This window comes from Hylobates moloch, unplaced genomic scaffold (assembly GCF_009828535.3).
Source record: "Hylobates moloch isolate HMO894 unplaced genomic scaffold, HMol_V3 SCAFFOLD_19, whole genome shotgun sequence".
Taxonomy (NCBI): domain Eukaryota; kingdom Metazoa; phylum Chordata; class Mammalia; order Primates; family Hylobatidae; genus Hylobates; species Hylobates moloch.
This window is the reverse complement of record NW_026652294.1, coordinates 4869648-4885042: the sequence shown is the minus strand read 5'-3', so window position 1 is coordinate 4885042 and position 15395 is coordinate 4869648. Positions and strand designations below refer to the sequence as shown.

The 15395-nt window shown below is 40.8% G+C and overlaps 1 protein-coding gene, 1 pseudogene and 2 gene segments (V, D, J or C); 2 read left to right on the top strand and 2 right to left on the bottom strand.

The window, feature by feature from the left end:
* The window catches only part of LOC116459127 (probable non-functional immunoglobulin lambda variable 11-55), a 346106-nt gene that overhangs the window by 129947 nt on the left and 200764 nt on the right, over positions 1-15395 (bottom strand).
* LOC116459129 (immunoglobulin lambda-1 light chain-like) overlaps positions 1-15395 on the bottom strand; it is a 325567-nt gene that overhangs the window by 132975 nt on the left and 177197 nt on the right. The window lies entirely within an intron of this gene.
* On the top strand, positions 6189-12580 carry LOC116459080 (set1/Ash2 histone methyltransferase complex subunit ASH2-like; annotated as a pseudogene).
* Positions 14436-14940, top strand: LOC131381914 (immunoglobulin lambda variable 7-46-like). The segment is given in 2 exon segments: positions 14436-14493; positions 14581-14940. Coding segments are annotated over 2 exon segments (400 nt in total).

Sequence of the window (15395 nt, the reverse complement as noted above, 5' to 3'; positions counted from 1 at the left end):
TTCTGCTGCTATAAACATGTGTGTGCAAGTATATTTTTTGTATAATGGCTTCTTTTTCTCTGGGTAGATACCTAGTCGTGAGATTGCTGGATCAAAGGGTACATCTATTTTTATTCCCTTGAGGAATCTCCACACTGTTTTCCATAGTGACTGTACTAGTTTACCTTCCCACCACCAGTGTAAAAGTGTTTTGTTTTCACCACACCCATGCCAACATCTTTGATTATTTTCATTTTTTGATTATGGCCATTTTTGTGGTAGTAAGGTGGTATCACATTGTGGTTTTGATTTGCATTTCCCTTATCATTAGTGATGTTCAACATTTTTCTATATGTCTGTTGTCCATCCGTGTACCTTCTTTTAAAAAATTTTTATTCATGTCTTTAGTCCATCTTTTGATGGTACTGTTTATTTTTTTCATAATTTATTTGAGTTACTTGTAGACTATAGATATTAGTCATTTGTTGGATGTATAGATTGTGAAGATTTGCTTCCACTCGGTGTGTTGTCTGTTAGCTCTGCTGATTCTTTTGCTGTGCAGAAGTTTTTAGTTTAATTAAGTCCCATCTATTTATCTTTGTTCTTGTTGCATTTGCTTTTGGGTTCTTGGCCATGAAGTATTTGTCTAAAGTAATGTCTAGAAGGGTTTTTTTGATGTTATCTTCTAGAATTTTTACAGTTTCTGGCCTTACATTTAAGTCTGACTCATCTTGGGTTGATTTTTGTATCAGGTGAGAGATGAGGATCCAGTTTTATTCCTCTACATTTGGCTTGCCGGTTATCCCAGCACCATCTGTTCAACGGGATGTCCTTTTTCCACTTGATGTTTTTGTTTGCTTTGTCAAAGGTCAGTTATTTGGCTTCATTTCTGGGTTCTCTATTCTGTTCCATTGGTCGATGTGCCCACTTTTGTACCAGTACCTTGCAGTTTTGGTGACTATAGAGTCAAACTATACTAGAGTATAGTTTGAAGTTGGCTGATGTGATGCCTCCAGATTTGTTCCTTTTGCTTAGTCTTGCTTTGGCTATGCAGGTCTTTTTCGGCTTCATATGAATTTTAGGATTTTTTTTCCAGTTCCGTAATGAATGATGGTGATATTTTGATGGGAACTGCATGAATTTGTGGATTGTTTTTGGCAGCATGATCATTTTCAACATATTGATTCTACCCATTCATGAGCAGGGGATGTGTCACATATGATTTTTTCAGCAGTGTCTTGTAGTTTTCCTTGTAGAGGTCTTTCACCTCCTTGGTTAGGTATATTCCTAGGTATAATTTTTTGCAGCTATTTGTAAAAGGGATTGAGTTGTTGATTTGATTCTCATCTTGTTCACTGTTACTGTATAACAGAGCTACTGATTTGTGTGCCTTACTTCTGTATCCTGAAACTTTGCTGTATTTATTTACCAGTTTTTTTTTTTTTTTTGAGATGGAGTCTCGCTCTGTCGCCCAGGCTGGAGTGCAGTGGCGCAATCTCAGCTCACTGCAAGCTCCGCCTCCTGGGTTCACGCCATTCTCCCACCTCAGCCTCCCGAGTAGCTGGGACTACAGGCGCCTGCCACCATGCCCGGCTAATTTTTTTGTATTTTTAGTAGAGACGGGGTTTCACCATTCACAGGATGGTCTCGATTTCCTGACCTTGTGATCGGCCCGCCTCGGCCTCCCAAAGTGCTGGGATTACAGGCGTGAGCCACTGTGCCCGGCCATTTATTTACCAGTTCTAGGAGCTTTTTGGATGAGTCTTTAAGGTTTTCTAGGTATATGATCACATTACCTGCCAACAGCAACAGTTTCACTTCCTCTTTACCAGTTTGGATGTCCTCGATTTGTTTCTCTTGTCTGATTGCTCTGGCTTAGACTTCCAGTACCATGTTGAATAGAAGTGGTGAAAGTGGGCATTCTTGTCTTGTTCCAGTTCTCAGGGGAATTGTTTCCAACTTTTTTCCTTTCAGTATAATGTTGACTATGGGTATGAAATAGTGGACTTTTCTTACCATAAGGTATGTCTCTTCTATGTCAATTTTGCAAAGGGTTTTAACCATGAAGTGATGCTGGATTTTGCCAAGTGCTTTTTCTGCGTGCATTGAGATAATCATGTGATTTTTGGTTTTGATTCTCTTTATGTGGTATATCACATTTATCGACTTGCATATGTTAAACCATCCCTGCATCCCTGGTATGAAACCCACTTGAACATGGTGGACTATGTTTTTGGTAGCTGTTGGATTTGGTTAGCTAGTATTTTGTTTAGGATTTTCGCATCTATGTTCATTAGGGATGTTGCTCTGTAGTTTTCTTGTTTTGTTATGTCCTTCCCTCATTTTGGTATGAGGGTGACACTGGCTACCAAGAATAATTTAGGAAGAATTTACTCTTTCTCCTTCCTGTGAATTAGTGCATTAGTCAGGGTTTTCTAGATGGACAGAACTAATGGAATGTGTATATATATATAGCATGATCACAACGTCCCACAATAGGCCGTCTGCAGGCTGAGGAGCAAGGAGAGCCAGTCCGAATTCCAAAACTGAAGAACTTGGAGTTCCATGTTCGAGGGCAGGAAGCATCAAGCATGGGAGAAAGTTGTAGGCTGGGAGCCTAGGCCCATCTCTCTTTTCATATTTTTCTGCCTGCTTCTTTTCTAGCCATGCTGTCAGCTGATTAGATTCTTCCCACCCAGATTAAGGGTGGGCGTGGCTTTCCCACCCACTGACTCAAATGTTAATCTCCTTTGGCAACACCCTCACAGACACACCCAGGATCAGTCCTTTTTATCCTTCAATCTGATCAAGTTGACACTCAGTATTACTCATCACAAGTCCACTCCTTGTCAACTTCAACTCATATATATCTTCTGAGATCATACATAATCTTCAAATAAAGACGATAATAAGGTCATAATTACACCTAACATAATACAACTATCGTTCATATAAACAGAAACACATCAATCCCCAACGCAAATACTGTTACATAAAGTTAACAATACTTAAACGCTGATGTGAAGTCAATAAATCTTATGTCACATGATAAAGGAGAAAGGAAATAAAATGAAGATATTTTCTTAGGACAAGGGTATACATGCACAAACATGTTTTTAACAAAAGAAGGAGGAAATACTCATGACAATTACACTCCTCATTTCTGCAGCTGGCCATATTGATGATTACTTTCTTCTACTACCCATTCTGTATTCTGTATTCCCTTTGCCTTCAGCAAGCACCTCAGGAGGTCGTGGATATTTTTCCAGGTGAAGTGATCCAAATCTTCATTCCTGAAGCATCTGGTTCATTTGTAGTCCTGCCTGGATTGGGCTGTTGTAGTTTTCCATGGACCTTAATCACAGGGCATGATAATACTAAGAAATGCCCTAATGGATCTCCTGTATTCCATGCATACTCTTCCTTATCTCCGTTGTGGAGCAGTAAACTGATTGCACCTTGATAGTCTGTCCCAAACACCCCAGCCCACACTGTAACTCCCTTCTTAGCCTGTTGACTTAAAGGTAGGAGGAGCCCAAAGTGTCCAGGTGGCAATCGTAACTTCCCCAGTTTAATGGAATCATTGATGTGTCTCCAAGTGGCAGTGTTCCTTCCTCTGGAACTAAATCCTCTAAGCCAGCAGAACGTAATGTCACGGGAACAGGAAGCAAAAATTTTGCTAGTGGATCACTAGGGGTGATGGTGAGTGCTGCCACTTCCACTTCCACCCCTTGATTCCTAGACTCATGAATCCTGGCTATGGGAGAAACAGTACCATATATTGGATGCTGATTCAGAGCATACATGCCTTCTGGGGAACTTAGCCCCAGCACTGACAATACTGCAAAGTATTGTCACCTAGTTGACATTTTAATTGTGACTTCAAAAGGCCATTCCACTGTTCTATCAATCCAGCTGCTTCAGGATGATGGGAAACATGGTAAGACCAGTGAATTTTATGAGCATGAGCCCACTGCTGCACTTCTTTAGTAATAAAGTGAGTGCCCTGGTGAGAACAATGCTGTGTGGTATACCATGACGGTGAATAAGGCATTCCATGAGTCCACAGATGGTAGTCTTACAGGCAAACCCATATCTGGAATAAGTGTCTATATCAGTGAGGACAAACCTATGCCCTTCTCATAATGGAATATTTCCAATATAATCAACCTTCTACCAGATAGCTGGCTGATCACCCCAAGGAATGGTGCCATATCAAGGGCTCAGTGCTGGTCTCTGCTGCTGGCAAATTGGGCACTCAGCATTGGCCATAGCTAGGTCACGCTTGGTGAGTGGAGACCCAGTTCGAGTTCCAAAACTGAAGAACTTGGAGTATGATGTTCAAGGGCAGGAAGCATCCAGCACAGGGTAAAGATACAGGTTGGGAGGGTAGGCCAGTCTCTCTTTTCACATTTTTCTGTCTGCTTATACTCTAGCCATGTTGGCAGCTGATTCGATTGTGCCCATGAATCAGCTGCCTTTCTCAGCCCACTTACTCAAATGTTAATCTCTTTCAGCAACACCCTGAAAGACACACCCAGGATCAATACTTTGTATCTTTTCATCCAATCAAGTTGACACTCGGTATTAACCATCACAATTAGTGTCATAGGATTAGTACTAATTCTTCTTTGAATGTCTGATAGAATTCAACTGTGAATCTGTCTGGTCCTGGCTTTACTTTGTTGATATTTTTTAAATTATCATTTCAATCTTGCTGCTTGTCATTGGCCTGTTCAGAGTTTCTATATCTTCCTCATTTAATCTAGGAGGGTTGTATACATTCAGAAATTGATCCATCTCCTCTGGGTTTTCTAGTTTATGTGCATAGAGGTAATCAGAGTAGCCTTGAATAATCTTTTGTATTTCTGTGGTATCAGTATTAATATCTCCCGTTTCATTTCTATTTGAGCTTATGTGGATCTTCTCTCTTTTCTTGGTTAATCTTGCTAATGGTCTATTAATTTTATTTATCTTTTCAAAGAACCGGTTTTTTGTTTCATTTATTTTTTGCGTTGCTTTTTGTTTCAATTTTATTTAGTTCTGGTCTAATCTTCGTTATTTCTTTTCTTCTGCTGGGTTTGGGTTTGCATTGTTCTTGAGTCTCCATTTCCATGAGGTGTAACCTTAGACTGTCTATTTGTGCTCTTTCAGACTTTGTGATGTCCGTATTTAAAGCTAAACATTCCTCATAGCACTGCTTTTGCTGTATCCCAGAGGTTTTGATATGTTGTATTAAGATTTACTACAACTGCAACCTTACTATTGACCAATAGCTTTTTAATTCCTAAGAGTGTGACCTCATTTATGCCCGACAACAACTTTATGATTGCTTTTCATGCAGGAGGCCATGATTAGAGAGGGAGTGCTTGTGGCCTGGAGGTAGGATTCTGCAATTTATCAAATAAAAACATTGGCGTTAAGTTAAATTTGAATTCAGTAAAACAATGACAAAGAATTAGTATGTGTATCTCCCACATGATATTGTTAAATTGAAATACAAATTTACCTGGGTGCCCTGTAGTTTATCTGCCAACTCCTCACAGGATTCGAGGCTTGGAAGAGGCAGTGTTGGGGCTGGTCTCCTCTTACTGATGCCAGGTCTATGAGCTGAACCTCAAAGACAAAGTCTCTCTAACACAGCTACCCTCAAGTGAACATGTTAGTTAGCACTAAATACACCACATATGATTTCCAATAAATAATGCCTACTCACTTCCCTAATTCTTCTTTCTATTATTCTTCAAGTCTGCAGACTCAGGACCTCCCCAGGGGTTGTTGCAGCCAGAGCTCTGGATGAAGGCCCTCATATGTCTTTCAAAACCAGATGCAAGGGTGCTCCTCGGTCCCCACACAGTGAGGTTTAAGCCAGGGGTACATAAGCAACATGTAAGAGACAGAAGAGCTCAGTATGGCTCTTATGGGTCTCCTTCTGTCCAGTGAGAAAACTCCAGGGTCCTTTTGATGCTGAAGGTGGGTGGGCTGAGAGTAGGAGGAGACCCACCCTGACAGCCCAGAGATTCCAGGACAAGACTTGGCAGCCTGAAAAGGGGCCACACTCTTGAGTGTGGAAGAAGGAGGCAACTCTGCTCACAGGCGTGCATTTCTGGTGGCTTCCCTTTCACCAAACTGGACTTCCTACTCTGATGTCTATCAGAGAATCTCCCTCAGTAAGACCAAGATCCCAGGACTTTGCTAAAAATAGCAGCATGGACCAGACAGGTATGTCATGGTACAGGAATTCTGTGCAGAGCAATAAATACAACTGCAGCTTAGGAGGGGCCCTCATAGTCATAACTTTGGTGAAGAAGAAAATAGACAAAGGCAGGGAGAAATTGAAGGGCTCAGTAGGTCTGAGACTGGGGCAGCACTGAGTGCTATAGGCTTGTCCTTGAGGGGCTACAGATAATGACAGCTGGGAAGCCATCATCTGCTCACTGCTCACTGGGCTCAGCAGCCGTGTCCTCACAGGGAACCGGATTCAGCCAACCTGGCCTTCTCCACCCCACCTGGGAAATGTATTCCGGTGATTGTCTGGACTGAGGTTCTATGAAGGAGCTAGGAGACAAGAAGAGGGAGACATGCTGGTTTGCATAAAGAAACCATTGCACACCCTTCCCTTTCATCTAAAACTCATTGTTGGAAACTCCGGGGCCATCTATAGAAGTCTAGCTGGTCTCCTAAATTTGGGAGTTATGAAGGATTCATTCCTGATCAATCTATAGGAAGGGCCATCAGCAGGAGGTGGTCAGACTGAGGGAGAAACTGGCTTCCTTGAGAGATTCTTCAACACAACCACCAACTCTGGGGCAAATGGGGTGACTTGCTCTAACAGTCACCCCAAACTACTCACAGGAACCTGAGCCTAGTCCCCTTACCTTATTGCTTCTGATTCTGGTCCATGCCTCTGTTTTCCCTGGACCCCTTGCCCATGTCTGAGTCCAGGGTAGCAGGGATAGCTCCATCCCAGTCAACATCTACAAAGAAGTCTACATCTACAGCTACTATGACTTGAAGCAGAGTCCACAGTTGTACCCATGAGGGCCTCTTCAGCTCCCCCACTCCTTCACACAGGTGACCTCTACTGTGGGTCTAGTTGAGTGGCCCCTGGACCCTGGCGAACACAAGGTATTTATTCCTCTCTAACACCAGGTATATAGTGGAGCAGCTATGGGTGGGTATAGAGCAGAGTGGCTCTTCCAGATGTAATGCAGTAAGAGCCTGGCTACAGAAAATCATTTCACAAAACTCCACGCCCTTTCATGGTAAAATCACCCAATGAACTATGAATAGAATGAAACTGCCTCAACATAGTAAAGACCATCTATGAAAATCCCACAGCTAATATCATTTGCAATCTGAAAGACCAAAGAGGTTTTTGTAATATCAGGAACAAAGCAATAATGCACACTTTCACCACTTCTATTAAAAACAGTATTGGAAGACCTAGCAAGAGTAATTAGGCAAGAAAAAGAAATAAACCGAATAAAAATTAGAAATAAAAAATATAATCTCTGTTTTCAGATGACATAATGTCACATGTAAAATGCCCTTAAAAGTCCCACAAAAAATTATTAGAATGATTAAACGTATTCAGTAATGTTTTCTAATACATAATCACCTTGTAAAAACATCTCATGGCTAGGCATGGTGACTCAACGCCTGTAATCCCAGCAGTTTGAGAGGTTGAGGTGGGAGGATTTCTTGGGTTCAAGAGTTCAAAAACAGCCTGGGAAAGAAAGCAAGACCCTGTCTCTAAGAAAGCGGTGCAGGGTGGCGGGCGGGGGGAGAGAGAGAGAGGAAAGAAAGGAAGGAAGAAAGAAAGAAAGAAAGAGAGAGAGAGAAAGAGAACGAAAGAAAGAAAAGAAAAAAGAAAATAAAAGAAAAGAAAAAAGAAAATAAAAGAAAAGAAAAAAGAAAGAAAGGAAGAAAGAAAGAAAGAAAATCTCTTATATATCTATACTTAAGCAAACAGGAAACAACTCAAAATGAAATTAAGAAAACAAATCAAATTACAATATCATTCAAAAGAGTAAAATACAGTTGGGCATGGTGGCTCATGCCTGTAATCCCAGCATTTTGGGAGGTTGATTTGGGGCTATCACCTGAGATTAGAAGTTCAAGAGTAGCCTGGCCAATATGGTGAAACTCTCTCTCTTCTAAAATAAATAAATAAATAAATAAATAAAATTTAAAAATAGCTAGGTGTGGTGGCACATGTCTGTAATCCCACCCGCTTGGGGGTGAGGCACAAGAATCACTCGAGTATGGTAGGCAGAGGTTGCAACGAGCCAAGATCCTGCCACTGTACTCCAGCCTGGGTAACAGAGTGAGACAATGTCTCAAGTAAACAAATAAATAAAGATAAAAGAGTAAAATACTTAAGAATAATATAAATCAAAATGGTGAAAGACTTGTACATTGAAAACTATAAAACATTGCAAAAAGAAATTAATACACAAATAAATGGAAAGAAATCCTTGTTCATTTATTGGAAAACTCAATATTGTTAAGCCAGCTATACAAACCAAAACAAATCTACAGACTCATTGCATTCTCTATCAAAATTCCAAGTTAGTATGGAGATCATTAAAAAGTCAGGAAACAAAAGATGCTGGAGAAGATGTGGAGAAATAGGAACACTTTTACACTGTTGGTGGGAGTGTAAATTAGTTCAACCATTGTGGAAAATGGTGTGATGATTCCTCAAGGATCTAGAACCAGATATACCATTTGACCCAGCAATCCCATTACTGGGTATATACAAAGGATTAGAAATCATTCTACTATAAAGACACATGCACACGTATGTTTGTTGCAGCACTAGTTACAATAGAAAAGACTTGGAACCAAGTCAAATGCCCATCAATGACAGACTGGATAAAGAAAATGGGGCACATGTACACCATGGAATACTATGCAGCCATAAAAAGGGATGAGTTCATGTCCTTTGCAGGGACGTGGATGAAGCTGGAAACCATCATTCTCAGCAAACTAACACAGGAACAGAAAACCAAACACTGCATGGTCTCACTTATAAGTGGGAGTTGAACAATGAGAACACATGGACACAGGGAGGGGAACATCACACACCAAGGCCATATACAATGGGGATGGAAGCTAGGGGAGGGATAGCATTAGGAGAAATACCTAATGTAGATGATGGGTTGACAGGCACAGCAAACAACCATGGCACCTGTATACCTATGTAACAAACCTGCACGGTCTGCACATATATCCCAGAACTTAAAGTATATATATTTTTTAAATTGCAAGTCAAACAAACAAACAAACAAAAAGAATAGAAAAAAATTAATCCTAAAATTTATATATAATATCGACAGAATCTAAATAGTCAAAATCATCTTGTAAAAGAAGAACAGTGTTGGAAGTCTCACACTTACCAATTTCAAAACATACTACAAAGCTACACTAATCAAAGCAGAGTGATACATATAGACAGACATACTGTCAAATAAAACAGAACTGAATGCTTAGAAAAAAACTCTTAGTTATACAGTCAAATAATTTTAAACAAAGTTGTCAAGACCATTTAGTGGAAAAGGACAGTCTTTTTCACAAATACTGTTGAGAAAACTGGATATTCACTAGCAATCTGGAAATGGATGAAAGACCCAAATGGAAGAGCAAAAACTGTCAAAATCTTAAAAGAAAACATTAGGGAGAAGGTTCACAATACAGGGTTTGGAAATGACTTCTTAAGTATGACACCAAAAGCACAGAAAAAAATAGAAAAAGGAGAACGTAGATAAATTGGATTTTATCGAATTGTAAAACTTACGGGCATCAAAGGACACTATCAACCGAGCAAACATTTGAATCATAGAATAGGAAAGATTGTCGCAAATTTTGCATCTGATAAGCAATGCAGACTGTAGAAAGAACTCCTACGACTTGAGAGTAACTACAAAAATGAAAACAATCTGAATTATATGGGCAAAAAACTTGAGTTCGTATTGAGTAGACTCCAAAGAAGATCTACAAATGGGCAATAAGCACATGGAAAGATGTTCAGTATCACTAATCATTAGGTCAGTGAAAATCAAACCACAATAATATACAACTCCACACCCATTAGGATGGCATTACCAAAATAATAGAAAATAACAAGATCTAGCAAAGACGTATAGAAATTATAACTGTTATGCATTGCTGGAGGGACTATAAAATGATGCACCCATTGTGGAGGTCTTATGGCATTTCCCCCAAAAAATTAAACATAGAATTGCCATTTTATCAGAATTTTCAGTTCTGGGTATGTGCCTCAAATAATTGAAAGCAGGATCTCAAACAGGAAATTGTACACCCTTGTTCATAGCAGCATCATTCACAATAGCTAAAAGGTGGAGGCAGCCCAAGTGTCATCTAATGGACAAACGGGATTTAGTATACATAAACAAGGGAATATTATTCAGCCTTAAAAAGAAAGTTCTGACTCATGTGATGGCATTGATGAACCTTAAAGACATCATGCCAGCAGAAATAAGCTGGCTTCAAAAGGACAAAAGTTGTTAGCTTGCCCTTATATGAGGTTTCTACTGTAGTCAAATCCATAGAGACAAAAAGTAGAATGATGTTTTCCAGGTATTAAGTTTTGGTTTGGGAAGATGAAAAATTTCTGGAGATGAATGTTGGTGCTGTAGTTGTACAACAGTGTTAATGTACTTAATGACACTGAACTATACACTTGAAAATGTTTAAAATAATGAATTAGGTGTTTGAATAATTTACCACTGTCAAAAAGAGGAAGATTTATATTCAGTGTAGTTTCTCTTCCAAGAACAATCAAAACATACAGGATTGGGAGAGTGTGCCTGAGTATTTAGGACACCTTTCCTTTTATGCCAGCCTGCAGCATCCTAAGAGGCCAATAGAGTTGGAAGCACCTTATTACAGGTGACTCGGAATAATGTGAGAAAGTCTGGGAGTGACTTTCTCAATGATGTAAGTGGCGGGTGTCTGACCCAGCCCAGGAGCAGCCACAAATGCAGCAGCTGCCAAAAAGGGGGAGATGAAACTGATGGCAGCAGTAACAGACCCTCCAGCTGGAGTGGGGCATCTGCTCCTGTACAAAATGGTTCACAGTTGATACATTTAGCACAGAATCTCATCCTGTCTACCTGTCGTGATCAACTACAACTTTTATTGCAAAGTATGCCATCAGAGTGTCATATTTTATCCAGCAGCAAGCAAACATGAAGGAAATTTCCCTTAGTGCTTCGGTCAACCTGGCATGGCAGTCCTGAACACTGAACGAATATCCAAAGACAAGGTTCTCCAAAGATAAAGATATTATACTATTTATTGATAAATATTGGGAGTGCATGATGACCATTCAGACACCTGGGAAAATGACTTGGCTGAATAACACTGTTAAAACAATGAGTAAACAAAGAGATGTGCTCTTGGTAAAGGAACACCTGGATCCAGGGTGTAAAGACCAGAAAGAACACTACCCCAGATTTGGACTTTTGGATCAGGACTTGGTAACATTGACCCTGTTTATGACAACCAAAAACAAAGCAGTGCTGTGTCTACAGTGGGAATCTGAGTCAGGAAACTGGAGCAGGAAGCAGCAGAAAAAAGGAAGAGGAGCTCAGTGCAGACAGCAGGATGGGGAGACGACCGGGACCACCAAGAGGACCCGGAGTGACTTTTTGTTTTCCGCTCAGTGCTGTCCTCCTCACAACACTTGGATCACACATTTAATGAAGATGGCTACTGGTATATTCTGACTTAACCTGATCCTCACACAGTTGGTCCTCAGAAGCTTGAAATTAACTGCTGGGCAGGAAAATTTATTCCTGGAGACCTCTACAGAGCCTGCTTCTATGAACAGGTTTTGTTAGACCAACACGATTAAGCTCCCCAGTTAGAGATCTCCAGTGACTGGCTGGCTGACTGTGGTTGGAAAGAAGGTCTACTTTATCTCTCACGGGATACGGAAAGGGTCCTGGTACTTTGAAATCACCATGAATGAGATGCCACCAGACACCACTGCCAGACTGGGTTGATCTCAGCCCTAAGGTAACTCTGAAGCTCCCTTAGGTTATGATAAATTTAATTACTCTTGGCAGAGCAAAAGGGAATCAAATTCCACCAGTCCACTGGCGAACACTACTGTTTTAGCTATGGACAGGGAGACATCCTAGGATTTTATATTAATCTTCCTGAAAACTCAAGAGACAGCCAAGTTATTACCTGACACTTACCAACACAAGGCTTTGATAAAGTTCAACAATTATCTTTTTATTTTGTGGAAAAAGACTTTGTGGCTAAAGCAGGGAAGAGTCTAAAACAGACTCCACATAGTAAAATAATATTTTATAAAAATGGTGTCAATCAAGATGTGGCTTAAAAAGATATTTTTAGGGGGTTACTTTCAGCCATCTCACTGGACAAGAGCTTCATAGTTTCCATGAACTTTGGACTGTGCTCCAAGTATCCTCCAAAGAATCTCACTTACTGCCCTGTGAGTGACATGGGCTGGGATGCTGTGGTAGAGCACACTCTGGCTGATGTCTTGTATTTTCTGGAGACAAAAGAGGATGGGGGGCACAGTCATCCATGGGAACCCTGAGCAGGTCCTTCTTTCTTTTCAGATATGGACTTTCTGGGGAATAATATTGGGTGGCTTTTGTTGTTGTTATTGTTTTTGAGCTGTCTTAAATGTTCTCCCAATGATGCTACAGAACATAGCCTATCCATTTACCAAGTTAAAAGGCCGAGTAGGACTGTGAGAGATGCCCTGCTCATCATCATTCTTCTTCCACTTCCAGTGACTGCTCTTATATTCTGTGCCATAAGCCAACAACTGCTCATCCCAAGATCTCGTAATCCCTCTGTAAAACTGATGCTGTAGTGCATACCTTGCCAGCTGGGACTTGTAATCTTACTGTATTTTCTAAGGAGTGAATAATCTCGTCCAAGTAACTAACATACTTAAAGACATTTTCTTCTGTGGGCACTGACTCCATGCCACCTGTTTTCCAAAGAAGTGGTGAAGTTGTTTCTGAGAACACCTAAAATCAATGGTTGTACATTCCAAACCAATCTAAAAGTGATTTCCTTTCGCTGTGGGTTTGGTTCTATTATTGATTTGGAAATATACCTTTGAACACTGAGATCTCTGAAACTACTAGACTTCTAGAAGTGTAATTGTATAAGAAGTCTGTTTGCAGCTTTAACAAAATGAGAAACTCTTCCCAAATTAAAGCTTTCTTTGAAGTTAAAAAAAAAAAGAATAACGTGAGATTGGAACCTGTGAGGTCAGGATTCCCAAAAGCACTCTCAATTCTGACGCTAATTATAAGCTAAGGGCTCCCCAACAGACCTTCATTTTTTATGATTCCCTAGAAAAACTCACATAACTCCCTGAAACCTGTGACATTTGTTAATACAAATTTTTACAGAAAAGAATACAGATTAAGATAATTCAAAGGAAGAGGCAAACGGGTAGAGTTCAGGAGAATTCCAAGCACAAGCACGCAGTTGTCCCCTCCCAGTGGAGAAATAGACAATGCTTCATTCTGCTCACAGCAACGTGTGATTCTATGTATGAAACACCCATTTCCTGGGTGAGCCAACCAGGAAAGCTCACCCAAGCTTGGTGTCCAGAGGGCTTTTAAAGGGTGGTCTGGGTGAGAGTGGGGTTGTTATGTAGACCTTGTTGATCATCCTCAAGGCTCACTTGAGTTCCCATTGAATTAATAATAAAACTTTAACCTTCAATCTTTGGTTATTTTCTTACTCTGAAGTAAATTATTATTAAAATTCTCACTTTATTAAAAAGCCAGCTGTTTATCCAATATGAGGCTCAACATAAACAGTTTCAAAAAGTCAGTAGGTCATTAAAACAATTTCTTTAGTCATTCAAACCATTCAGATAAAAATTAACACCATGTAATACAAAAATTGAATTACAGTCACAGGGACAGGATTTCAGCAATGGCAAGAAAAAGTAGTACAAATAGGAATGAGCAAAGAATAGACAAGTAATGGGTGTGAACTGGCCTGGGAAACACCGTGGTAATGTCAAAAAGATAAATCAGTTGTTATTTGTTAAATAAGTGAAAGACCAGGCATTCTCAGTCCAAGAAAGCCATCGCAGGGCAGTCTGAGTCTTCTGCATCTTAAGAAGCTCAAGAGGTTCAAACTTAATAAACCCTGCACAGTTGCTCACTGGCTCATGTAAAATGCTAGAGCAGTTGCTTCCTCCCACTCGGCAAATCCACAGCACACAGTCACCCTGGTCTGGCCCTTCGCAGTGTAGATGCCCTCAGGGCTAAGAACCTGAGTGGTTCTAAAAGTAGTAAAGATTTGCATAAAGTATCACACAACACACCCTCTCCACATAGGAAGCTCAGTAGGACATAAAGAGCCATCCGAATCCAGCCCCAGCTCTGGAGCCAGGAGTCCCTTCTAATATCAGCACCATGGCCTGGACTCCTCTCCTTCCCCTTCTCCCCCTGGACCTCCTCACTTGCTGCCCAGGTTAATAGAGATTTCAAATACCAGCCTTTGGAGGGATTCCTGTGTCTCCCTTTCTAACTCATAACATGTGTCTGTTTTTTGTTTCAGGGTCGAATTCTCAGGCTGTGGTGACTCAGGAACGCTCACTGACTGTGTCCCCAGGAGGCACAGTCACTCTCACCTGTGGCTCCAGCACTGGAGCAGTCACTGGGGGTCATTATCCCTACTGGTTCCAGCAGAAGCCTGGCCAAGCCCCCAGGACACTGATTTATCATGCAAGCGGCAAACACTCCTGGACCCCTGCCCGGTTCTCAGGCTCATTCCTTGGGAGCAAAGCTCCTCAGACACTCTCGGGTGTGCAGCCCGAGGGGTGAAGCTGAGTACTACTGCTTACTGCACCATAGTGGTGCTTGGCACAGTGACACACTCAGAAGAGGAACCAAGACATAAACCTCCCTAGGCCCTTGTGATAGGAAGATCATATGATCACGCACACCAGCTCTCAAGGCAGCCTACATGTGGACCAGCCACAGAAAGGGGAAGGAAAGGGTCTGAATTGATTCCTGTCCCTGCCTAAGCCCTGAAGTGGAGGAAATGTGAGAATGATCTGGGAAGAACTGGATCAAAAAAAAAAATCAGAAGTTTATTGCTTTGTATTCTAAAGGGAGCACTAACAGCTGGATCAGATCTAAAGGCTGAGGCTAAATGCATTTCCTCCAGAAAGAAGCATCTTCAAAGTATGGGCTTTCTGAGCTAAGAGTAAAGAGAAGAAACTCTACTTTTGTATATTTCTAAAGTTTGTTTTATTGAGTTACTTTCAAAGCAATACATGCCTATTATGTGAAATCAGAAAGTATTAAAAATCACCAAGTTCTCTACAAAGCTACCTTATCCCAGATAATCAATAGAAGTACATTTCTTCA